General features: G+C 51.4%; 1 protein-coding gene across 1 annotated transcript; it reads right to left on the reverse strand.

The window, feature by feature from the left end:
- Window positions 1-25187, reverse strand: LOC138249659 (tyrosinase-like). The gene is made up of 5 exons (XM_069203619.1): window positions 25068-25187; window positions 20959-21788; window positions 11518-11731; window positions 7184-7325; window positions 1-1256 (listed from the first exon to the last, which is right to left on the reverse strand). Exons 2-5 carry the CDS (start codon window positions 21751-21753, stop codon window positions 1082-1084), a joined length of 1326 nt encoding a protein of 441 aa, XP_069059720.1. The 5' UTR covers window positions 21754-21788; window positions 25068-25187; the 3' UTR covers window positions 1-1081.

Raw genomic sequence — 25187 nt, forward strand, 5'->3', positions numbered from 1 at the left:
TTATAGCATTATCATGAAGAGGTTTTATTTCACATATTAATTTAATTTAAATATAGCAACAATATTGCAGTGTGTTGAGGACAAGCTCCCAGGGGTGCGGTGAGAGCCACTGAGGTAGGTAAAGTACACAGAGTGGTACCACAGGGCAGGTTGCATCCTGTACTGCGAGAGTGTGGAAGGCTGAGTGGTGGCACCTGAGCATCTTACATAAGCTGAAGCTCATCAACGATTCTTCATTTCTGCTTCCTTGGTGTCCACCCTGTGCATTGTGTGGCACGTTTACGTAAACCGATCCTTCGGGCATACTCTGATGGAAGAGAGGGGAAGAGTGTGGCATGGCAAGGAAGGAGTTCTCAGTTCCCTGATAAAACTCTGATCCGGCTGATAAATAAATGAGAAAGGCAGAGAGAGAGAGCGATAGAAAGTGAGAAAGAGTTAGACTTTGGTCCAGAGGGTACCCCCTGCAGCTTTGTTGATGGATCTCTTGGTCAGACTTTCAAAGCATTGACAAGAATCACTGCAGTTCCAGGAAGAGCACGAGGCGTTGGCTTGCAGAGTATGCTCGCTATGGTGGGAGTACAGTACTCCACCATTGCAATGGCACATACTTTGACCGCCAAACTCTAAATAAGGCATGGGGAGTGTGGAAAGAGAGAGAGAAAAACAAATAAAAAAAGAAGCCAAAGTTGGTGTTGAAGAGACAAAACAAGGAAAGAAAATTGATTTAGAGGAATGATCATGATTCTGGGTATTCAGAGAAACATTATCTGGGAATTATCTAATTCCAAAGAGTAAGAGTAGAGGGCATTAATGATTGCCATGGGCAGGCCATGGACAACCCCACAGCTCAGAGATTAAATGGCATGTTCCTGCCACTGGTCACCCTTTGTGTGCTATAGGACTGGATCTCGGCATCACATGGCTTCAGGCAGCACCTGGGCATCTTTTCTGCTAAAACACCTTTAAAATGTAGGCTTGAAGTCACTGGTCTACCTCTGTAAAAATACTTAGAATCTCAGCTAAGTGTTCATTGGTTGAGTTGTATGTCTTTGGGACTGCAGGTGAGGTCTAAAGATGCTTACTAAGGGTATTTGGAATAAGTGTATCCAAAGGTTTCTGCCTTGTTCAAGAAAACTTTGTTCATCTTCGGTGGCATGGATGGCACGATATTTTCTTCAGGATCCTGCCCAGGGATGCCACTTTTGGGGTACTTGGCACTTGTTGCTCCTTGCTTCTGGATCCAGGATTCAAATATCCTGTAGGGAAAGAGGACAGGGTGAGCTGGACATGGACAGTGGTTGTGTACAACAGTTGATTAGCCTGCTCACAAGCATGTGCCAGGGTGCTGGGGGGCCTGAGCTCTCTAAGCCAGACCAGTATAACAAAACATGTCAGGTTCAAGCAAAATCAAGGTTAGAATACTATATAATCTAGACCAATACACCAATGAGGAACACATTCAGAAAAATTAAGGCTAAATGATATTTCACTATAAGCAACATAACCGGGGAGCGTTCCCACAGGACATCAGGTGTGACCTGTGTCCAGAGGTTCCCTATTCCACCCCATACTGCTTTCAGCCGTCAGTTTGTGAAGTTTCTGGAGGAAATTACTGCTCTAAACCTATACCCGCTCGTCATCACTTTACTATGTTATCTACAGACATTGATAACATAACATAACACCATGCTTTGTTTCCCTTCATGCAGCGGGATATGACATGGGACCTCTCATTGTGCTGTCTCCCTTCACTCGTTGTGCTGAGTCGGTCGTTAAGTAATGGGACACTGTACTTTGGCCTTGCATATAAAGGGCAGTGCACAAGGTCTCTGCATGCCAGGTGGCACTGCACAAGGTATCTGCATGCCATGTGGCACTGCACAAGGTCTCTGCATGCCATGTGGCACTGCACAAGGTCTCTGCATGCCATGTGGCACTGCACAAGGTCTCTCCATGCCATGTGGTACTGCACAAGGTATCTGCATGCCATGTGGCACTGCACAAGGTCTCTGCATGCCAGGTGGCACTGCACAAGGTCTCTGCATGCCATGTGGCACTGCACAAGGTCTCTGCATGCCATGTGGCACTGCACAAGGTCTCTGCATGCCATGTGGTACTGCACAAGGTATCTGCATGCCATGTGGCACTGCACAAGGTCTCTGCATGCCAGGTGGCAAAGGATAAGGTCTCTGCATGCCATGTGGCACTGCACAAGGTCTCTGCATGCCAGGTGGCACTGCACAAGGTCTCTGCATGCCAGGTGACACTGCACAAGGTCTCTGCATGCCAGGTGGCACTGCACAAGGTCTCTGCATGCCATGTGGCACTGCACAAGGTCTCTGCATGCCAGGTGGCACTGCACAAGGTCTATGCATGGCATGCCATGTGGCACTGCACAAGGTCTCTGCTTGCCATGTGGCACTGCACAAGGTCTCTGCATGCCATGTGGCACTGCACAAGGTCTCTGCATGCCATGTGGCACTGCACAAGGTATCTGCATGCCATGTGGCACTGCACAAGGTCTCTGCATGCCAGGTGGCACTGGATAAGGTCTCTGCATGCCATGTGGCACTGCACAAAGTCTCTGCATGCCAGGTGGCACTGCACAAGGTCTCTGAATGCCAGGTGACACTGCACAAGGTCTCTGCATGCCAGGTGCCACTGCACAAGGTCTATGCATGGCATGCCATGTGGCACTGCACAAGGTCTCTGCATGCCAGGTGGCACTGCACAAGGTCTCTGCATGTCATGTGGCACTGGATAAGTTCTCCCTGCATATGATAAGGCACTATCCACAGATTTCTGTATGTCTCGCTGCATTCCTTACTGTCTCCCCACGTTATGGGGTGGTTCATGCTGCCTGTGTGCATGTGATGGGTCACTTTGCTCTGTCTTCCTGCATGTGAGATGGTGCTGCTCAGACTCTACGTTTCATGCTGTCTTCATACATGTGGGGGGCACTGTGTATGTCTCCCTAAATGTCCTAATGAGTTGTGTGCTATCACTTCTCATGTCACAGGGCACTCTGTGCAGTAGTCTCCCAGCATGTGAAGGGAAGCTGCACACTGCCCCTTCTTGTAACTGGGCATCTCCTGCTGTCTCACTTCATGTGATAAGGCACTGTCTGCTATCTCTTTGTATGTGACAAGCACTGGATGCTCTCTCCCTGTGTGTGAAAGGGCACTGCGTGCACTCACCCTGCATGTGACCATGCACTGGCTGTCTCACTGCATATGATGGTGCATTGCTTACTGTTTTAATTCGTGTGACAACATGCTGCTTGCTGTCTCTTTGCTTGTGTCAGGGTGCTCTGTGCTGCCACCCAGTGTGTGATAGGTGGGCTAGGCTACTTTAGGTTTAAACCTATAATAACTGAAAAAAACTCACTGGAAAGGAAGCACTCATCAGTGAAAACATATAAACACTGATATACACCTGCACAATACAAACTAAATGCCATTTTAAAAAAGTGAGAGAGAATGAGTCATTTCTACTTTTTCCTGAAGGGGCAGCACAAAGTAATTTGGTTAAACAATGTAGCAGCAAGAAGGAGTATTGTGCTTGAGTTTTTTTTGTTTAGGAATGTCACTAAAACATTGTGCTTCTTTTCATTTTGTATAGTTTTGTATTCTTGGACTAGAGGTAAAGGGTTTATAAGTATGTTTTAAGTCTGATGTATTTATTTTATACAGTATAGTGAATCTGGGAATATTAAAACCATAGCTGAGCTTTTGCCAGTGTTTAATTCTTTCACGAGTCAGTATTGATAGCAGGTCACCGGCCAAACACACCAGGCTTTAAACATGCAATGGAAAGTTTAGTTGCAGCTACCTGTGAAAGGAGTGCCATCACCATTCACTTGGGATTGTGGTGAAACCATTACAGAAGACTTTCAAATACCAACAAAAGTCATTGTTTTAAAGTGTCCCATTGTTATGAGTGATACCGCCAACTAATCCTGGCATTTTACCCATCTACACTTGGGGTTTTTGAGCCCATAGTTATAATTTAATAGCAACTTTTCAAGTCCAGGATACAATGTGATGTCTGTTGGAAGATCGGGATGCCTTAAAGTGAGACGTGCCGTGGGGACACTTGGCAGCTATGAATGGCCACACAACAGCCGCACCTCCTTAATCTAGTCAGGCAAAAGGGCAGAAAGGCAGAGATGAACAGGCTTGAAGCATCAAATGTGGTCTGCCTTGGAATGCAGGGCTACACGTTAATGTGGTGGACTTCACAATATTGAAGGTTTCAGAAGGAACTATGCTGTTGGTAGGGTTGACCACCCTAAGAGTAGGTGAGTGACCCCCAACTGTGTACATGCATTTTTTAATTAAAGTGTTTGAATGCAGCAGTATTTCTTCTGAATCCATTAATTGTCCTGTAAACTAGACAGAGTCATGACAGAGAGTCTAGCAGGTAATGATTTATCAGAGAGGACATAAGGTGTGAGTGAAAGTGCAATAGAAAGGCCTTCTATGTTTCAAACACTCTAACCTAAGTCCATTGGACACACTGCAGTGAGAAGACACTCCTCACCCTGCATTAGTTATCCTTTAAATGAAAAGCGTGCCTTATAAGAGTCTCTGCAAAGAAAATAACATGTTTTATTAACACAGGAAAAACAATAGCTTTTTTCTAGTTGTGGTTTTAGGCGGCTGAATATAACACTGATAAGCACTGATTTCAAAAGGTTTGCAAAGCACCACTGAAATCCACAACAAATAAACTGTGAGAATAGGACGAGCTATGGGGCACTAACTCTGCATGTTCCTGGGCACCGGTGTTCACACTGCATGTGATGGGGCACTGCCTGCTGGGTACCGGCGATCACCCTGCATGTGATGGGGCACTGCCTGCTGGGCACCGGAGTTCACACTGCATGTAATGGGGCACTGCCTGCTGTGCACAGGCGATCACACTGCATGTGATGGGGCACTGCCTGCTGGGCACTGACGTTCACACTGCATGTGATGGGGCACTGCCTGCTGGGCACCGGAGTTCACACTGCATGTAATGGGGCACTGCCTGCTGGGTACCGGCGATCACACTGCATGTGATGGGGTATTGCCTGCTGGGCACTGGCGTTCACACTGCATGTGATGGGGCACTGCCTGCTGGGCACCGGAGTTCACACTGCATGTGATGGGGCACTGCCTGCTGGGCACCGGAGATCACACTGCATGTAATGGGGCACTGCCTGCTGGGCACCGGCGATCACACTGCATGTGATGGGGCACTGCCTGCTGGGCACCGGCGTTCACACTGCATGTCATGCGGCACTGCCTGCTGGGCACTGGCGTTCACACAGCATGTGATGGGGTTTTGCCTGCTGGGCACCGGTGTTCACACTGCATGTGATGGGGCACTGCCTGCTGGGCACTTGCGTTCACACTGCATGTGATGGGGTATTGCCTGCTGGGCACAGGCGATCACATTGCATGTGATGGGGTATTGCCTGCTGGGCACCGGCGTTCACACTGCATGTGATGGGGCACTGCCTGCTGGGCACCGGCGATCACACTGCATGTGATGGGGTATTGCCTGCTGGGCACAGGCGATCACACTGCATGTGATGGGGTATTGCGTGCTGGGCACCGGCGTTCACACTGCATGTGATGGGGCACTGCCTGCTGGGCACCGGCGTTCACACTGCATGTGATGGGGTATTGCCTGCTGGGCACAGGCGATCACACTGCATGTGATGGGGTATTGCCTGCTGTGCACAGGCGATCACACTGCATGTGATGGGGCACTGCCTGCTGGGCACCGGCGTTCACACTGCATGTGATGGGGTATTGCTTGCTGGGCACAGGCGATCACACTGCATGTGATGGGGTATTGCCTGCTGTGCACCGGCGTTCACACTGCATGTGATGGGGCACTGCCTGCTGGGCACCGGCGATCACACTGCATGTGATGGGGTATTGCCTGCTGGGCACAGGCGATCACACTGCATGTGATGGGGTATTGCCTGCTGTGCACCGGCGTTCACACTGCATGTGATAGGGCACTGCCTGCTGGGCACCGGCATTCACACTGCATGTGATGGGGTATTGCCTGCTGTGCACCGGCGTTCACACTGCATGTGATGGGGCACTGCCTGCTGTGCACCGGCGTTCACTCTGCATGTGATGGGGTATTGCCTGCTGTGCACCGGCGCATTCACACTGCATGTGATGGGGCACTGCCTGCTGTGCACCGGCGTTCACACTGCATGTGATGGGGTATTGCCTGCTGGGCACCGGCGCGTTCACACTGCATGTGATGGGGCACTGCCTGCTGGGCACCGGCGATCACACTGCATGTGATGGGGTATTGCCTGCTGGGCACCGGCGATCACACTGCATGTGATGGGGTATTGCCTGCTGTGCACCGGCGTTCACACTGCATGTGATGGGGCACTGCCTGCTGTGCACCGGCGTTCACGCTGCATGTGATGGGGTATTGCCTGCTGGGCACCGGCGCGTTCACACTGCATGTGATGGGGCACTGCCTGCTGTGCACCGGCGTTCACACTGCATGTGATGGGGCACTGCCTGCTGTGCACCGGCGTTCACACTGCATGTGATGGGGTATTGCCTGCTCGGCACCGGCGCGTTCACACTGCATGTGATGGGGCACTGCCTGCTGGGCACCGGCGATCACACTGCATTTGATGGGGTATTGCCTGCTGGGTACCGGCGATCACACTGCATGTGATGGGGTATTGCCTGCTGGGCACCGGCGATCACACTGCGTGTGATGGGGTATTGCCTGCTGGGCACCGGCGTTCACACTGCATGTGATGGGGTATTGCCTGCTGGGCACCGGCGTTCACACTGCATGTGATGGGGCACTGCCTGCTGTGTCACTTTAAGTGACGAAGAACTTCTTTGCGCACTGCGTATGGTTAGGTGCTGCGTGGGGTGATGCTGCATGTGACCGGTTGCCACGCTGCTTGTGATGAAATGCTGTCTCGCTGCATGCAAAAAAGGCCCTTCTTGCTGTCTCGCGGAGTGTGACAGCCACTGTTTGCTGTCACCTTGCATGTGTTGAGGTGCGTCTTGCTGCAAGTGAAAGGATGCTGCATGCGGGGTTACTGAATGTCAAAAGGAGATGCAAGTCATAGGACTTTGCATGCTGTTTCCCCTCTTGTAACAATGTGTTATATTTGTTTGATGAATCTGCTGATCCTTACTTGTCAACGTTGGCTTGGTGAAGGATGAAGAGAGGGTCCGCGCTGCAGATGGTGTCTTGAGACATGCTCCCGCCCATGAACGAAAGGACCCGGGAGTGCATGTTGAGCATTTGAGTCACTCCGTCGGATGGGCTGATAAATCCTAAAGCAAGAAGAAATTCATGGGTCACAACTCAGAGTTACTGTAATATAACAATCCTAAATCATATTGTGATACTGTAATAGTATGATGGACGCATGCAGCCATGCAATAATACCACAGTGCATTCATGCAGCTATGGAATAATACCGCAGTGCATTCATGCAGCCATGCAATAATACCACAGTGCATTCATGCAGCCATGCAATAATACCACAGTGCATTCATGCAGCCATGCAATAATATCACAGTGCATTCATGCAGCCATGCAATAATACCACAGTGCATTCATGCAGCTATGGAATAATACCGCAGTACATTCATGCAGCCATGCAATAATACCACAGTGCATTCATGCAGCCATGCAATAATATCACAGTGCATTCATGCAGCCATGCAATAATATCACAGTGCATTCATGCAGCCGTGCAATAATACCACAGTGCATTCATGCAGCCATGCAATAATACCACAGTGCATTCATGCAGCCATGCAATAATACCACAGTGCATTCATGCAGCTATGGAATAAAACCACCGGCAATGATACCCTGAGGCAACACCATTGACAGGATACTAAGGCCCTCATTCTGACCTTGGCGGGCGGCGGAGGCCGCCCGCCAAAGTCCCGCCGTCAGGTTACCGTTCCGCGGTCGAAAGACCGCGGCGGTAATTCTGACATTCCCGCTGGGCTGGCGGGCGGTCTCCTTCAGACCGCCAGCCAGCCCAGCGGGAAAGAGGCTTCCACAATGAAGCCGGCTCGGAATCGAGCCGGCGGAGTGGAAGCTGTGCGACGGGTGCAGTTGCACCCGTCGCGTATTTCACTGTCTGCGCAGCAGACAGTGAAATACATTTAGGGGCCCTCTTACGGGGGCCCCTGCAGTGCCCATGCCAGTGGCATGGGCACTGCAGGGGCCCCCAGGGGCCCCGCGACCCCCCCCTACCGCCATCTGGATCTCGGCGGTCCGACCGCCGGGATCTGGATGGCGGTAGGGGGGGTCAGAATCCCCGCGGCGGTGCAGCAAGCTGCGCCGCCGCGGAGGATTCAATGGGGCCGCGGTACACTGGCGGGACCCCGCCAGTGGTGCCGGTCCGACCGCGGCTTTACCGCCGCGGTCGGAATCCCCATTGGAGCACCGCCGGCTTGTCGGCGGTGCTCCCGCGGTCCTCCGCCCTGGCGGTCAAAGACCGCCAGGGTCAGAATGAGGGCCTAAGTGGCCTGTACTGTGCATTATAAGGTTATCACAAGTCACCAAGACAAAAATGACTTGCAATATTCTTTGAATGTATGCCAAAAGAGACTCTGGCCCTCATTCTGACCTTGGCGGGCGGCGGAGGCCGCCCGCCAAAGTCCCGCCGTCAGGTTACCGTTCCGCGGTCGAAAGACCGCGGCGGTAATTCTGACTTTCCCGCTGGGCTGGCGGGCGGTCGCCTTCAGACCGCCAGCCAGCCCAGCGGGAAAGAGGCTTCCACGATGAAGCCGGCTCGGAATCGAGCCGGCGGAGTGGAAGCTGTGCGACGGGTGCAGTTGCACCCGTCGCGTATTTCACTGTCTGCACAGCAGACAGTGAAATACATGTAGGGGCCCTCTTACGGGGGCCCCTGCAATGCCCATGCCAGTGGCATGGGCACTGCAGGGGCCCCCAGGGGCCCCGCGACCCCCCCTACCGCCATCCGGATCTCGGCGGTCCGACCGCCGGGATCTGGATGGCGGTAGGGGGGGTCGGAATCCCCGCGGCGGTGCAGCAAGCTGCGCCGCCGCGGAGGATTCAATGGGGCCGCGGTACACTGGCGGGACCCCGCCAGTGGTGCCGGTCCGACCGCGGCTTTACCGCCGCGGTCGAAATCCCCATTGGAGCACCGCCGGCCTGTCGGCGGTGCTCCCGCGGTCCTCCGCCCTGGCGGTCAAAGACCGCCAGGGTCAGAATGACCACCTCTATTTCTTATGATATATGACCACCCCCACTGCCTTCCGTCCAGTCCGGTGCAGCTTTGTAAGAAAGAGGTGGTGGGTCAATTTACAAAGGTGAACACACAACTGTATATTTACTTCTTCATCTAGGTGTAACTCCACGCTTTTTTTAGCCGCTTCACCATAGCCAAGGGAAGGGTTGTTTTTTTTTGTTACTAAAGGTTTAACTTGAGAGGGGTGTTAGGTTGTTTCCCTGCCTCCATTGTTTTCCATGGGAGTGTGTTGCAGGACCTGTGAGTGGTCACGTGTGAGCCTTGTCTTACTCCAAGGCTGGGCTGGAATACATTTACACCTGCTTCACACATTTAGGGCTACAGTGACTTTAAAAGAGTGTTTGTGAATAGCGATGGTTTTAAGATTGTGAATGTGTTTGTATCAGCATGATTCTCCCCAAACTCTCATCTCCTTAAATTGTCCTAAATCCTCCCATTCAGAGGTAGATATTCCCCATTTGAAAGAATAGGAGGGGCAGAGGAGGGGGCTCTCTCCGTATGTGTGTGAATACGACTTCTCTACATACTCAAAATAAAGCTTGTGAATAGGCTCAAAGTCTCCTCTGGATTAGGAAGCTGCTCGTTATCGCTCTGATGAAGACGACGGTAAATGCAAGGGCCTCCTTGCCGTGAGGTGCCCCAGTAGAAAGATTCCCTGCCTGGTTCCCAATGTAAGGAGTCACCCGTTGTGAGTAAGCAGGAAGCAGCTTGGTGTCTGAGTACGCACTCAGGGGCATATTTATATTCTGTGCTGAATTTGCATCATTTTTAAAGCAAATTCAGCACAAACTAAACTCCATATTTATATTTTGACGCTAGACCCGTCTAGCGTCAAAATATTGGAGTTAACGTCATTTTTTGGATGCATGAAACCTCCTTGCGTCAATGAGATGCAAGGTAGGTGTTCCCATCCAAAAAATGACTCAAACCCCCTAGCGCCTTATTTAGTCTCCCATGCACAAATGGTGCACAGGTGGGCCTAAATAATAGAGCTAAGCCTGCTTAGCGCCGTTATTTAACACTTAGGTCAGACCAGGCGTTAGGGAACCTGTGGACCCATTTCCATAGTCAAACACCATGTAAAGAGCCCACAGGTGCCCATCCCTAACCCCAGAAACAAACCCACCCACACCAGAGGGACACCAGAGGATGGGGGGGGGGGTCCCCATCCCAGGTTAGTAGGGTAAGTAGAGGTAAGTATTTAAAAAACATTTTTTAAGTGCCATTGCGGGCCCTGAAATGGGCCCCCTACATGGCACTGGATGAAATGGCCATGCCCATGGGACCGTTGTCCACTGTGCTGGCCATTGGGGTGGTGGGCATGACTCCTGTCTTTTATAAGTGTGGTATGGATGGTTTTGCCTCAGGAAATGACGCTAGGCTGGTTAATGGCATTTTTTTGCCTCTAAAAGCTTATTGTAATTTTTTAAGGCAAAACCCCCTTACTCTGTACCGCTAACCCCATCCAGCTAACGTAATTTTCGCAGACGCTAGCCTACCTTAGCGCCGGCTTGTGGGGTTCCGTAAATTTGGCGCCCAGCTGGTGCTCTGGAATGACGCAAGCTAGCGCTATACTTTTTGAGTAAAAACTGTGTTTGCGCAGTTTTGTGTCAAAAAGTATAAATGTGGGCCTCAGTGACAAGTAAGTCTTAAGGGTATTGTTACTCTTAGTGTGAAGAACTATTTTTTTTTTTTTTTCTCAGTGGAATGGTGCTCCCTGGGTCTGATACATCCTTCCATCTTCTCTCTCGTTCTTCTTTGTTGCTGTAGCAAAGGACAATGGTTAAGCTCGTAGTGTCTTAGTCCATCGTACAAGTAGTGAATCACACTTGGCAGAGACACAAGTTGTGTCAACTCATTTTGCTTAATCAGCTGCTATTCAAGTACTGTAAATATGAGCTCTTCCTCTGCGATAAGGCACCTATGAAGAGGCACTGGGTGGGAGAGCGTGGACACAACCTCATCATATTCTTCAAGTCCACAGATGATTACAGCAGTTTCGAGAAGGCCGCCAGGTCACTGGGGCTTAATGGCCCCAGGCCGGGACCATGGAGGTACATGGGGACAGGTATCTGGGGCAGGACTTGGCCATCTGTACAGGAAGGAGCAGCCAGTCTCTGACTGAGCTCTCTGTGTTCTCGGGTCTAGCTAAGATTTTCCTAACAGTCAATCCTTTTCTACGGTATGAACAATCTACATAAATGCACATTCACACGACACTGTAACCATACCTTCAAGCGCATTGCGGAAGCTGTGGTTGGCTCTGGTGTCATATGGCGGTGTGTCGTATGTCTTCCAGTTTAGTGTGGCATCTACGTCCGCCGCCGTGGGCAGACTTGGGAAGCTTGGGTCAGCACCAGGGCTCCTTTGAAGCGGCTCCATCTTGCATTCATCTTCTGCCACCGGACAGTACTTGTAGTCATAATAATACCCGCTGCAGATACTCTGGGGAGACACATTACTGTCAGTCAGGGTCGAGGCACTTGAATAAACCTTACATGACGCGTCTTCTGCTGTCCCTGCGTGTGTCATTACCTTGCTTGATATATCATTTATTGTCACTACTGATGGAGAACTAGGTGGCTCCTTGCAGAAGACGTATAAAATAGTTGCTTATCACTGTACTAGCATCAACAGTCAGAAACATATTTACAAAGAGTTGGCATAGGGCAGCGCTGCCAGTCTTTTTGCTGCACTCCCCTACGCCAATTCAAAAGGGAAGGAATGCACCTTATTTACGAGATAGGGTGCATGCCTCTCCTTTCAGCCAGCTCTGGCGCACAATTTGGTGCCTAGCGCTAACAAATGGCACCCTTCCACCACGATGCAAGGGTGTCTGCGTTATTGGCAGGATTGTTTTTGTGCAGAAGGGGCAATCTTTCTGCACAAAAGCAATCTATGGAGGATTTTTCGACTTTCTATGTGTGCTGCAGAATATGTAGAAATGGTAAAAAATGGGGAGAAATACACATTCTTGTAAATCTGGGAATGCATCAAAACCCAAGGGTAATGTTTGGGAAAACTCACTACAATTCCTATGGAACACCCCCTGACGCACTCTAAGGCAACACAGCACAGCCACCAAGTGGCTTTGCGTAGCCTCGTAGATGTGGGTCTCCACTCTGTCCTCCGGTGCATCATAAAACGTGACACGGAGGCGGTGCAAGGGGTTCACAAAGATGCCCTTCTGTGTTCTGTACTTCATGCACCGACCAATCAACGGACCAAGATAAAGAGAAGTCCTACACCCGCTTAACTCAGCCCCATGCATCAGAAAATAGAGATTCGGGGCCCCCAGTACTGCTACCCATGAAACAAGATGGCAGCAAATGGTAAAAACAGACAACCCAGACAGGCAAGACTGACAGTGACAGCCACTGAACTCTCTCATCAGTTGGTATCTTAATTACTACAACAATTGCTGCAAGGAACAGCAGTACCAGAACTACACTCCTGATGTCATATCCGATAAACCCACCCACAGGCCAGGCTCCAGTTGATGCTGGAAATCAGGGCAAGAAGGTTCCAGGCCAGAATGTGCGCTATGACAATAAATCTAACACAACCCTAACATGCCCAGAAGCACATCACCTTAGTCACTGATGAGCACAGAAGGCATACTACAGAGGCTGCTTCTGTGTCTACTTTCAAGGCTTTGTGCGTGTTTGTGAACTAGAGAAGCCATGAGTGTGAGGTTAATGCTCAGACTCTACCACAAGTGTAGTACTTCACTATCAGCATCATACCGGGCTCCCCAAACTCTACCAGAAGTGAAGTACTTCAATATCAGCATCATAACCGGCTCCCGAAACTGTACCAGAAGTGTAGTACTTCACTACCAGCATCATAACCAGGCTCCCCAAACTCTACCAGAAGTGGGGTACTTCACTGCAGAATCATAACCGGGCTCCCCAACCTGTACCAGAAGTGTAGTACTTCACTGCAGCATCATAACCGGGATCCTCAAACTGTACCAGAAGTGTAGTACTTCACTGCAGCATCATAACCAGGGTCCCCAAACTGTACCAGAAGTGTAGTACTTCACTGCAGCATCATAACCGGGCTCCTCAAACTGTACCAGAAGTGTAGTACTTCACTGCAGAATCATAACCGGGCTCCCCAAACTGTACCAGAAGTGTAGTACTTAACTACCAGCATCATAACCAGACTCCCCAAACTCTACCAGAAGTGGGGTACTTCACTGCAGAATCATAACCGGGCTCCGCAAACTGTACCAGAAGTGTAGTACTTCACTGCAGCATCATAACCGGGCTCCCCAAACTGTACCAGAAGTGTAGTACTTCACTGCAGAATCATAACCGGGCTCCCCAAACTGTACCAGAAGTGTAGTACTTCACTGCAGCATCCTAACCGGGCTCCCCGAACTGTACCAGAAGTGTAGTACTTCACTGCAGAATCATAACAGGGCTCCCCAAACTGTACCAGAAGTGTAGTACTTCACTGCAGCATCATAACCAGGGTCCCCAAACTCTACCAGAAGTGTAGTACTTCACTGCAGAATCATAACGGGGGTCCCCAAACTCCACCAGAAGTGCAGTACTTCACTGCAGAATCATAACGGGGTCCCCAAACTCTCCCAGAAGTGTAGTACTTCACGGCAGCATCATGACCAGGGTCCCCAAACTGTACCAGAAGTGTAGTACTTCACTGCAGCATCATAACCGGGGTCCCCAAACTCTACAACCGGGCTCCCCAAACTCTACCACAAGTGTAGTACTTCACTGCAGCATCGTAACCGGGCTACCCAAACTGTACCAGAAGTGTAGTACTTCAATATCAGCATCATAACCGGCTCCCCAAACTCTACCAGAAGTGTAGTACTTCAATATCAGCATCATAACCAGGCTCCCCAAACTCTGCCAGAAGTTTAGTACTTCACTGCAGCATTAGAACCGGCTCCCCAAACTCTACCAGAAGTGTAGTACTTCACGGCAGCATCATAACCAGGCACCCCAGGCTCCCCCAGAAGTATAGTACTTCACTGCTGCATCATAACCAGGCTCCCAAAACTGTACCAGAAGTGTAATGCTTCACTATCAGCATCATAACGGGCTCCTGAAACTCTACCAGAAGTGTAGTATTTCACTACCAGCATCATAACCAGGCTCCCCAAACTCCACCAGAAGTGTAGTACTTCACTGGAGCATCATAACCAGGCTCCCCAAACTCTACCAGAAGTGTAGTACTTCACTGGAGCATCATAACCGGGCTCCCCAAACTCCAAAAGAAGTGTAGTACTTCACTTCAGCATCATAACCGGCTCCCCAAACTCTACCAGAAGTGTAGTACTTCACTATCAGCATCATAACCGGGCTCCCCAAACTCCACCAGAAGTGGGGTACTTCACTCTCAGCATCGTAACCGGGCTCCCCAAACTCCACCAGAAGTGGGGTACTTCACTCTCAGCATCATAACCGGGCTCCCCAAACTCTACCAGAAGTGCATTACTTCACTGCAGCATCATAACCAGGCTCCCCAAACTGTACCAGAAGTGTAGTACTTCACTGCAGCATCATAACCAAGGTCCCCAAACTCTACCAGAAGTGTAGTAATTCACTGCAGCATCATAACCAGGCTCCCCAAACTCTACCAGAAGTGTAGTACTTCACTGGAGCATCATAACCAGGCTCCCTAAACTCTACCAGAAGTGTAGTACTTCACTACCAGCATCATAACCAGGCTCCCCAAACTCTACCAGAAGTGGGGTACTTCACTATCAGCATCATAAACGTGCTCCCCAAACTCTACCAGAAGTGTAGTACTTCACTGCAGCATCATAACCGGGCTCCCCAAACTCTACCAGAAGTGTAGTACTTCACTACCAGCATCATGACCAGGATCTCCAAACTCTACCAGAAGTGTAGTACTTCACTGCAGCATCATAGACAGGCTCCCCAAACTCTACCAGAAGTGTAGTACTTCACTGCAGCATCATAACCGGGCTCCCCAAACTCCAAAAGAAGTGTAGTACTTCACTGCAGCATCATAACCGGGCTCCCCAAACTCTACCAGAAGTGTAGTACTTCACTTCAGCATCATAACCGGCTCCCCAAACTCTACCAGAAGTGTAGTACTTCACTCCAGCATCATAACCGGCTCCCCAAACTCTACCAGAAGTGTAGTACTTCACTATCAGCATCATAACCGGGCTCCCCAAACTCCACCAGAAGTGGGGTACTTCACTCTCAGCATCGTAACCGGGCTCCCCAAACTCCACCAGAAGTGGGGTACTTCACTCTCAGCATCATAACCGGGCTCCCCAAACTCTACCAGAAGTGCAGTACTTCACTGCAGCATCATAACCAGGCTCCCCAAACTCTACCAGAAGTGTAGTACTTCACTGCAGCATCATAACCAGGGTCCCCAAACTCCACCAGAAGTGGGGTACTTCACCATCAGCATCATAACCGGCTCCTCAAACTCTACCAGAAGTGTAGTAATTCACTGCAGCATCATAACCGGCTCCCCAAACTCTACCAGAAGTGTAGTACTTCACTGGAGCATCATAACCAGGCTCCCCAAACTCTACCAGAAGTGTAGTACTTCACTATCAGCATCATAACCGGGCTCCTGAAACTCTACCAGAAGTGTAGTACTTCACTACCAGCATCATAACCGGGCTCCCCAAACTCTACCAGAAGTGTAGTACTTCACTATCAGCATCATAACCGGGCTCCTGAAACTCTACCAGAAGTGTAGTACTTCACTACCAGCATCATAACCAGGCTCCCCAAACTCCACCAGAAGTGGGGTACTTCACTGCAGCATCATAATCGGGCTCCCCAAACTCCACCAGAAGTGTAGTACTTCACTGCAGCATCATAACCGGGCTCCCCAAACTCTACCAGAAGTGTAGTACTTCACTATCAGTATCATAACCGGGCTCCCCAAACTCTACCAGAAGTGTAGTACTTCAACAATCAGCATCATAACCGGGCTCCCCAAACTCCACCAGAAGTGTAGTACTTCACTCTCAGCATCATAACCGGGCTCCCCAAACTCTACCAGAAGTGTAGTACTTCACTGCAGCATCATAACCAGGCTCCCCAAACTCTACCAGAAGTGTAGTACTTCACTGCAGCATCATGACCAGGCTCTCCAAACTCTACCAGAAGTGTAGTACTTCACTACCAGCATCATAACCAGGCTCCCCAAACTCTACCAGAAGTGAAGTACTTCACTGGAGCATCATAACCGGGCTCCCCAAACTCCACCAGAAGTTTAGTGCTTCACTATCAGCATCATAACCAGGCTCCCCAAACTCTACCAGAAGTGTAGTACTTCACTGCAGCATCATAACCGGGCTCCCCAAACTCTACCAGAAGTGTAGTACTTCACTGCAGCATCATAACTGGGCTCCCCAAACTGTACCAGAAGTGTAGTACTTCACTATCAGCATTATAACCAGGCTCCCCAAACTCTACCAGAAGTGTAGTACTTCACTGCAGCATCATAACCGGGCTCCTCAAACTCTTCCAGAAGTGTAGTACTTCACTGCAGCATCATAACTGGGCTCCCCAAACTCCACCAGAAGTGTAGTTCTTCACTATCAGCATTATAACCAGGTTCCCCAAACTCTACCAGAAGTGTAGTACTTCACTGCAGCATCATAACCGGGCTCCTCAAACTCCACCAGAAGTGTAGTACTTCACTGCAGCATCATAACCAGGGTCCCCAAACTCTACCAGAAGTGGGGTACTTCACTCTCAGCATCGTAACAATGCTCCCCAAACTGTACCAGAAGTGTAGTGCTTCACTGGAGCATCATAACCGGGCTCCCCAAACTCTACCAGAAGTGTAGTATTTCACTGCAGCATCATAACCGGCTCCCACAACTCTACCAGAAGTGAAGTACTTCACTACCAGCATCATAACCGGGCTCCCCAAACTCTTTCAGAAGTGTAGTACTTCACTATCAGCATCATAACCAGGCTCCCCAAACTCTACCAGAAGTGTAGTGCTTCACTGGAGCATCATAACCAGGCTCCCCAAACTCTACCAGAAGTGTAGTACTTCACTGCAGCATCATAACCGGGCTCCTCAAACTCTACCAGAAGTGTAGTACTTCACTGCAGCATCATAACCAGGGTCCCCAAACTCTACCAGAAGTGGGGTACTTCACTCTCAGCATCGTAACCATGCTCCCCAAACTGTACCAGAAGTGTAGTGCTTCACTGGAGCATCATAACCGGGCTCCCCAAACTCTACCAGAAGTGTAGTATTTCACTGCAGCATCATAACCGGCTCCCACAACTCTACCAGAAGTGAAGTACTTCACTACCAGCATCATAACCGGGCTCCCCAAACTCTTTCAGAAGTGTAGTACTTCACTATCAGCATCATAACCAGGCTCCCCAAACTCTACCAGAAGTGTAGTACTTCACTGCAGCATCATGACCAGGCTCCCCAAACTCTACCAGAAGTGTAGTACTTCACTGCAGCATCATAACCGGGCTCCTCAAACTCTACCAGAAGTGTAGTACTTCACTACCAGGATCATAACCAGGCTCCCCAAACTCTACCAGAAGTGTAGTGCTTCACTGGAGCATCATAACCGGGCTCCCCAAACTCTACCAGAAGTGTAGTACTTCACTGCAGCATCATGACCAGGCTCCCCAAACTCTACCAGAAGTGAAGTACTTCAATATCAGCATCAGAACCAGGCTCCCCAAACTCTACCAGAAGTGTAGTACTTCACTGCAGAATCATAACGGGGGTCCCCAAACTCCACCAGAAGTGAAGTACTTCACTGCAGAATCATAACGGGGGTCCCAAAACTCTCCCAGAAGTGTAGTACTTCACTGCAGCATCATAACCGGGGTCTCCAAACTCTACAACCGGGCTCCCCAAACTCTACCACAAGTGTAGTACTTCACTGCAGCATCATAACCGGGCTACCCAAACTGTACCAGAAGTGTAGTACTTCAATATCAGCATCATAACTAGGGTCCCCAAACTCTACCAGAAGTTTAGTACTTCACTGCAGCATCATAACCGGCTCCCCAAACTCTAACAGAAGTGTAGTACTTCAATATCAGCATCATAACCGGCTCCCCAAACTCTACCAGAAGTTTAGTACTTCACTGCAGAATCATAACCGGGCTCCCCAAACTCCACCAGAAGTGTAGTACTTCACTATCAGCATCATAACCGGGCTCCCCAAACTCCACCAGAAGTGTAGTACTTCACTGCAGCATCATAACCAGGGTCCCCAAACTCTACCAGAAGTGTAGTACTTCACTGCAGAATCATAACCGGGCTCCTCAAACTCTTCCAGAAGTGTAGTACTTCACTATCAGCATCATAACCAGGCTCCCCAAACTCCACCAGAAGTGTAGTACTTCACTGCAGCATCATAACCGGGCTCCCCAAACTCTACCAGAAGTGAAGTACTTCACTCTCAGCATCGTAACCAGGCTCCCCAAACTGTACCAGAAGTGTAGTGCTTCACTGGAGCATCATAACCAGGCTCCCCAAACTCCACCAGAAGTGAAGTACTTCACTGGAGCATCATAACCGGGCTCCCCAAACTCCACCAGAAGTGTAGTACTTCACTGCAGCATCATAACCGGGGTCCCCAAACTCTACAACCGGGCTCCCCAAACTCTACCACAAGTGTAGTACTTCACTGCAGCATCATAACCGGGCTACCCAAACTGTACCAGAAGTGTAGTACTTCAATATCAGCATCATAACTAGGGTCCCCAAACTCTACCAGAAGTTTAGTACTTCACTGCAGCATCATAACCGGGCTCCTCAAACTCTACCAGAAGTGTAGTACTTCACTATCAGCATCATAACCGGGCTCCCCAAACTCTACCAGAAGTGTAGTACTTCACTGCAGCATCATGACCGGGCTCCCAAAACTCCACCAGAAGTGTAGTACTTCACTACCAGCATCATAACCGGGCTCCCAAAACTCCACCAGAAGTGTAGTACTTCACTGCAGCATCATAACCAGGCTCCCCAAACTCTACCAGAAGTGAAGTACTTCACTCTCAGCATCGTAACCAGGCTCCCCAAACTGTACCAGAAGTGTAGTACTTCACTGCAGCATCATAACCGGGCTCCCCAAACTCTACCAGAAGTGAAGTACTTCACTCTCAGCATCGTAACCAGGCTCCCCAAACTGTACCAGAAGTGTAGTACTTCACTGCAGCATCATAACCGGGCTCCCCAAACTCCACCAGAAGTGTAGTACTTCACTGCAGCATCATAACCGGGCTCCCCAAACTCTACCAGAAGTGAAGTACTTCACTCTCAGCATCGTAACCAGGCTCCCCAAACTGTACCAGAAGTGTAGTGCTTCACTGGAGCATCATAACCAGGCTCCCCAAACTCCACCAGAAGTGAAGTAATTCACTGGAGCATCATAACCGGGCTCCCCAAACTCCACCAGAAGTGAAGTACTTCACTGCAGAATCATAACCGGGCTCCCCAAACTCTACCAGAAGTGTTGTACTTCACTGGAGCATCATAACCAGGCTCCCCAAACTCCACCAGAAGTGAAGTAATTCACTGGAGCATCATAACCGGGCTCCCCAAACTCCACCAGAAGTGAAGTACTTCACTGCAGAATCATAACCGGGCTCCCCAAACTCTACCAGAAGTGTAGTAATTCACTGCAGCATCATGACCAGGCTCCCCAAACTCTACCAGAAGTGAAGTACTTCAATATCAGCATCAGAACCAGGCCTCCCAAACTCTACCAGAAGTGTAGTACTTCACTGCAGAATCATAACGGGGGTCCCCAAACTCCACCAGAAGTGAAGTACTTCACTGCAGAATCATAACGGGGGTCCCAAAACTCTCCCAGAAGTGTAGTACTTCACTGCAGCATCATAACCGGGGTCCCCAAACTCTACAACCGGGCTCCCCAAACTCTACCACAAGTGTAGTACTTCACTGCAGCATCATAACCGGGCTACCCAAACTGTACCAGAAGTGTAGTACTTCAATATCAGCATCATAACTAGGGTCCCCAAACTCTACCAGAAGTTTAGTACTTCACTGCAGCATCATAACCGGCTCCACCAAACTCTAACAGAAGTGTAGTACTTCAATATCAGCATCATAACCGGCTCCCCAAACTCTACCAGAAGTTTAGTACTTCACTGCAGAATCATAACCGGGCTCCCCAAACTCCACCAGAAGTGTAGTACTTCACTATCAGCATCATAACCGGGCTCCCCAAACTCCACCAGAAGTGTAGTACTTCACTGCAGCATCATAACCAGGGTCCCCAAACTCTACCAGAAGTGTAGTACTTCACTGCAGCATCATAACCGGGCTCCTCAAACTCTACCAGAAGTGTAGTACTTCACTATCAGCATCATAACCGGGCTCCCCAAACTCTACCAGAAGTGTAGTAATTCACTGGAGCATCATAACCGGGCTCCCCAAACTCCACCAGAAGTGAAGTACTTCACTGCAGAATCATAACCGGGCTCCCCAAACTCTACCAGAAGTGTTGTACTTCACTGGAGCATCATAACCAGGCTCCCCAAACTCTACCAGAAGTGTAGTGCTTCACTGCAGCATCATAACCGGCTCCCCACAGTCACCAACTCATCCTCAGACTGTGGGTAACTAATCCCTGTATAAAATGAAACAAAATGTGTCTTAATTCCTTTTAATGCAAAAATATTTACCTTCCAATTGGCAAAATATGAGGATCTGGTGAGGACCCCCTGGGAGTCGCTCTTGCCCATGAAGTCGTCGGTGCAGACTGCGCAGTGTGAGCCGTCTCTGCTCCAGTCGTAGTAGGGTATGGTGAAGTTGTCATCGCCAGTGATGATCTGAATCTCCCTTTCCATGAAAGCGAGGTGCCAGCGGTTCCAGGTCAGGAAGGCTGGGCCCCTGGTGGCAAAGGTGGTGGAGAAGTTGAACCTGTTATTCTGCAGGATGGGCTTGTAGGCGTAGTATCGCATCCATGCACCGACGTCGTAGACGGAGGCCTCGTGGAAGCGGAAGGTGGCCCGGTCGTGCCTGTTGCCGGCAGACATGATTCTGAACCTGGCACTCTTCTTCATCTTGGCCAGGCTGAGGTAGCTGAAGACCTTCAGCCTCTCCTTGGGCGAGAGCTGGCGGATCTCACTGCGGACCAGCTTCCTCTTCTTGTCACAATTGTCCCCCGTCAGGTCGGGCACGCAGCCGCCACAGTCGAAGCCGTCATAGGGGGGGATGCAGACGCACATGCTGTCGAAGTACTCGTGGGGCCAGTCCAGGCGGTCGTCGTTGGATTGCTCAAGGCTCTTCTCTCGCGTCTGTGACTGATGGATGAACCTGCAGCTCCCTCTTCGGGACTCCACCCCGCACATGCTGCCGTCCTTCCACTGGGGGCAGCAGCGCCTGTCCTTCAGGGCCTGGGCGGTGGTGCACGGGGTAGGGAACTGACTCCATACTCCGCTGGGACACAAGGCGAGCAGCGCCACCAAGAGGAACATGGCTCCCGGGGTCCTTGCAAGAGTGACGGCTTGTCCTTCAAGGAAGAACATATTAGCATTAATCCACCTGCCTTTGAGATGTTTACAATATATACCAATGTTACATTGTACAGTATGTTACAGCCCAGCTCCAGCAGGTGGCCTGGTAGATATCACTCACAGATGACAGAAGAGACTACACAAACAAAGGAGATGAAAAGGCATGCCATCACATCAAGCATAACATGCATTTCATAACTCAAACAACTCTATAACACAATCTAAGATATCTTGACATTCCTCATGTTATATTTAATACAGGAAGGTATCATTTGGGAATATGTTGCTGATAATTACAGGCTGAAAACTGTCCAGATCTGAAGGGCCTTGGACCATATTTGGGATTCTTAGGGTGTAATATAGCATTGAAACCACAGCCATTTGACTTCTTTCTCTATTTACCATAACAAGAAAGTGTCCAAATGTTCAGTTGGGTGGAATTTGAAACCTGATGTGCACTTCCAAAAAAGTACTTCCCCACACTCTTGCAATGACGTCACAACAATGATACACTACCCTGGGAGGTCAGCTCCTTCAATCCCACCTGTGCACTCACTGTGCCCGCAACCCACCTGGCAAGTCCCCCCTGTTCTCTTTGGGATTTCACTTCCATAACATGAAGCCCCCACCCACCTTGCGCTCTAACATGAAACCTCTGCCTTCCTTACACCCACCCTCCTCCCACTCTAACAGAAAGCCCCACTATCCTTACACTCTAACACGAAGCCCCGCCCTTCTTACACTCTAACATGAAGCCCCGCCCTCCTTAAACTCTAACAGAAAGCCCCACTATCCTTACACTCTAACACGAAGCCCCGCCCTCCTTAAACTCTAACAGAAAGCCCCACTATCCTTACACTCTAACATGAAGCCCCGCCCTCCTCACACTCTAACATGAAGCCCCGCCCTCCTCACACTCTAACATGAAGCCCCGCCCTCCTCACACTCTAACATGAAGCCCCGCCCTCCTCACACTCTAACATGAAGCCCCGCCCTCCTCACACTCTAACATGAAGCCCCGCCCTCCTCACACTCTAACACGAAGCCCCGCCCTTCTTACACTCTAACATGAAGCCCCGCCCTCCTTAAACTCTAACAGAAAGCCCCACTATCCTTACACTCTAACATGAAGCCCCGCCCTCCTCACACTCTAACATAAAGCCCCGCCCTCCTCACACTCTAACATGAAGCCCCGCCCTCCTCACACTCTAACATGAAGCCAGGCTCACCTTACAGGGACCATCGCTACAGAAGATGGGGTGCGGGGTGGAATGCACACACTGAGGCCTCACAGTCACTGCCCTGTGCTCCCCCTAAACACACTGCACACTTGATGAACTCACCAGCCCCCCACACTGACTGGCACCCCCGGTGCTCACCCAGACCTCTGCTGCTGGGCGCAGTGCCCCGTGCCTACCTCAGAAAAGCTGCCCTACCCTGGTGTCCTCATCCATGCCAGCACTTGGTGCACTCACCAGCACCCCACACTGCCTGGCACCCCCTCTGCCGCTGGGCGCAGTGCCCCGTGCCTACCTCAGAGATGCTGCCCTACTCTGGTGCCCTCTTCCATGCCAGCACTTGGTGCACTCACCAGCACCCCACACTGCCTGGCACCCCCTCTGCCGCTGGGCGCAGTGCCCCGTGCCTACCTCAGAGATGCTGCCCTACTCTGGTGCCCTCTTCCATGCCAGCACTTGGTGCACTCACCAGCACCCCACACTGCCTGGCACCCCCTCTGCCGCTGGGCGCAGTGCCCCGTGCCTACCTCAGAGATGCTGCCCTACTCTGGTGCCCTCTTCCATGCCAGCACTTGGTGCACTCACCAGCACCCCCACACTGCCTGGCACCCCCTCTGCCGCTGGGCGCAGTGCCCCGTGCCTACCTCAGAGATGCTGCCCTACTCTGGTGCCCTCTTCCATGCCAGCACTTGGTGCACTCACCAGCACCCCCACACGGCCTGGCACCCCCTCTGCCGCTGGGCGCAGTGCCCCGTGCCTACCTCAGAGATGCTGCCCTACTCTGGTGCCCTCTTCCATGCCAGCACTTGGTGCACTCACCAGCACCCCACACTGCCTGGCACCCCCTCTGCCGCTGGGCGCAGTGCCCCGTGCCTACCTCAGAGATGCTGCCCTACTCTGGTGCCCTCTTCCATGCCAGCACTTGGTGCACTCACCAGCACCCCACACTGCCTGGCACCCCCTCTGCCGATGGGCGCAGTGCCCCGTGCCTACCTCAGAGATGCTGTCCTACTCTGGTGCCCTCTTCCATGCCAGCACTTGCTGCACTCACCAGCACCCCACACTGCCTGGCACCCCCTCTGCCGCTGGGCGCAGTGCCCCGTGCCTACCTCAGAGATGCTGCCCTACTCTGGTGCCCTCTTCCATGCCAGCACTTGGTGCACTCACCAGCACCCCACACTGCCTGGCACCCCCTCTGCCGCTGAGCGCAGTGCCCCGTGCCTACCTCAGAGATGCTGCCCTACTCTGGTGCCCTCTTCCATGCCAGCACTTGCTGCACTCACCAGCACCCCACACTGCCTGGCACCCCCTCTGCCGCTGGGCGCAGTGCCCCGTGCCTACCTCAGAGATGCTGCCCTACTCTGGTGCCCTCTTCCATGCCAGCACTTGCTGCACTCACCAGCACCCCACACTGCCTGGCACCCCCTCTGCCGCTGGGCGCAGTGCCCCGTGCCTACCTCAGAGATGCTGCCCTACTCTGGTGCCCTCTTCCATGCCAGCACTTGGTGCACTCACCAGCACCCCACACTGCCTGGCACCCCCTCTGCCGCTGGGCGCAGTGCCCCGTGCCTACCTCAGAGATGCTGCCCTACTCTGGTGCCCTCTTCCATGCCAGCACTTGGTGCACTCACCAGCACCCCACACTGCCTGGCACCCCCTCTGCCGCTGGGCGCAGTGCCCCGTGCCTACCTCAGAGATGCTGCCCTACTCTGGTGCCCTCTTCCATGCCAGCACTTGCTGCACTCACCAGCACCCCACACTGCCTGGCACCCCCTCTGCCGCTGGGCGCAGTGCCCCGTGCCTACCTCAGAGATGCTGCCCTACTCTGGTGCCCTCTTCCATGCCAGCACTTGCTGCACTCACCAGCACCCCACACTGCCTGGCACCGCCTCTGCCGCTGGGCGCAGCGCCCCGTGCCTACCTCAGAGATGCTGCCCTACTCTGGTGCCCTCTTCCATGCCAGCACTTGCTGCACTCACCAGCACCCCACACTGCCTGGCACCCCCTCTGCCGCTGGGCGCAGTGCCCCGTGCCTACCTTCGAGCTGCTGTACTGCTCTGCCAGCAGTCAGACTTCCCTGGATGCTGCGGGTACAAGCACCGCGCTCTGCTACTTATAGCGCCTGGCACTCGATGACCGATGCAGCCGGGACCAGGG

The sequence above is a fragment of the Pleurodeles waltl genome, chromosome 8, assembly GCF_031143425.1.
Source record: "Pleurodeles waltl isolate 20211129_DDA chromosome 8, aPleWal1.hap1.20221129, whole genome shotgun sequence".
NCBI classification, from domain to species: domain Eukaryota; kingdom Metazoa; phylum Chordata; class Amphibia; order Caudata; family Salamandridae; genus Pleurodeles; species Pleurodeles waltl.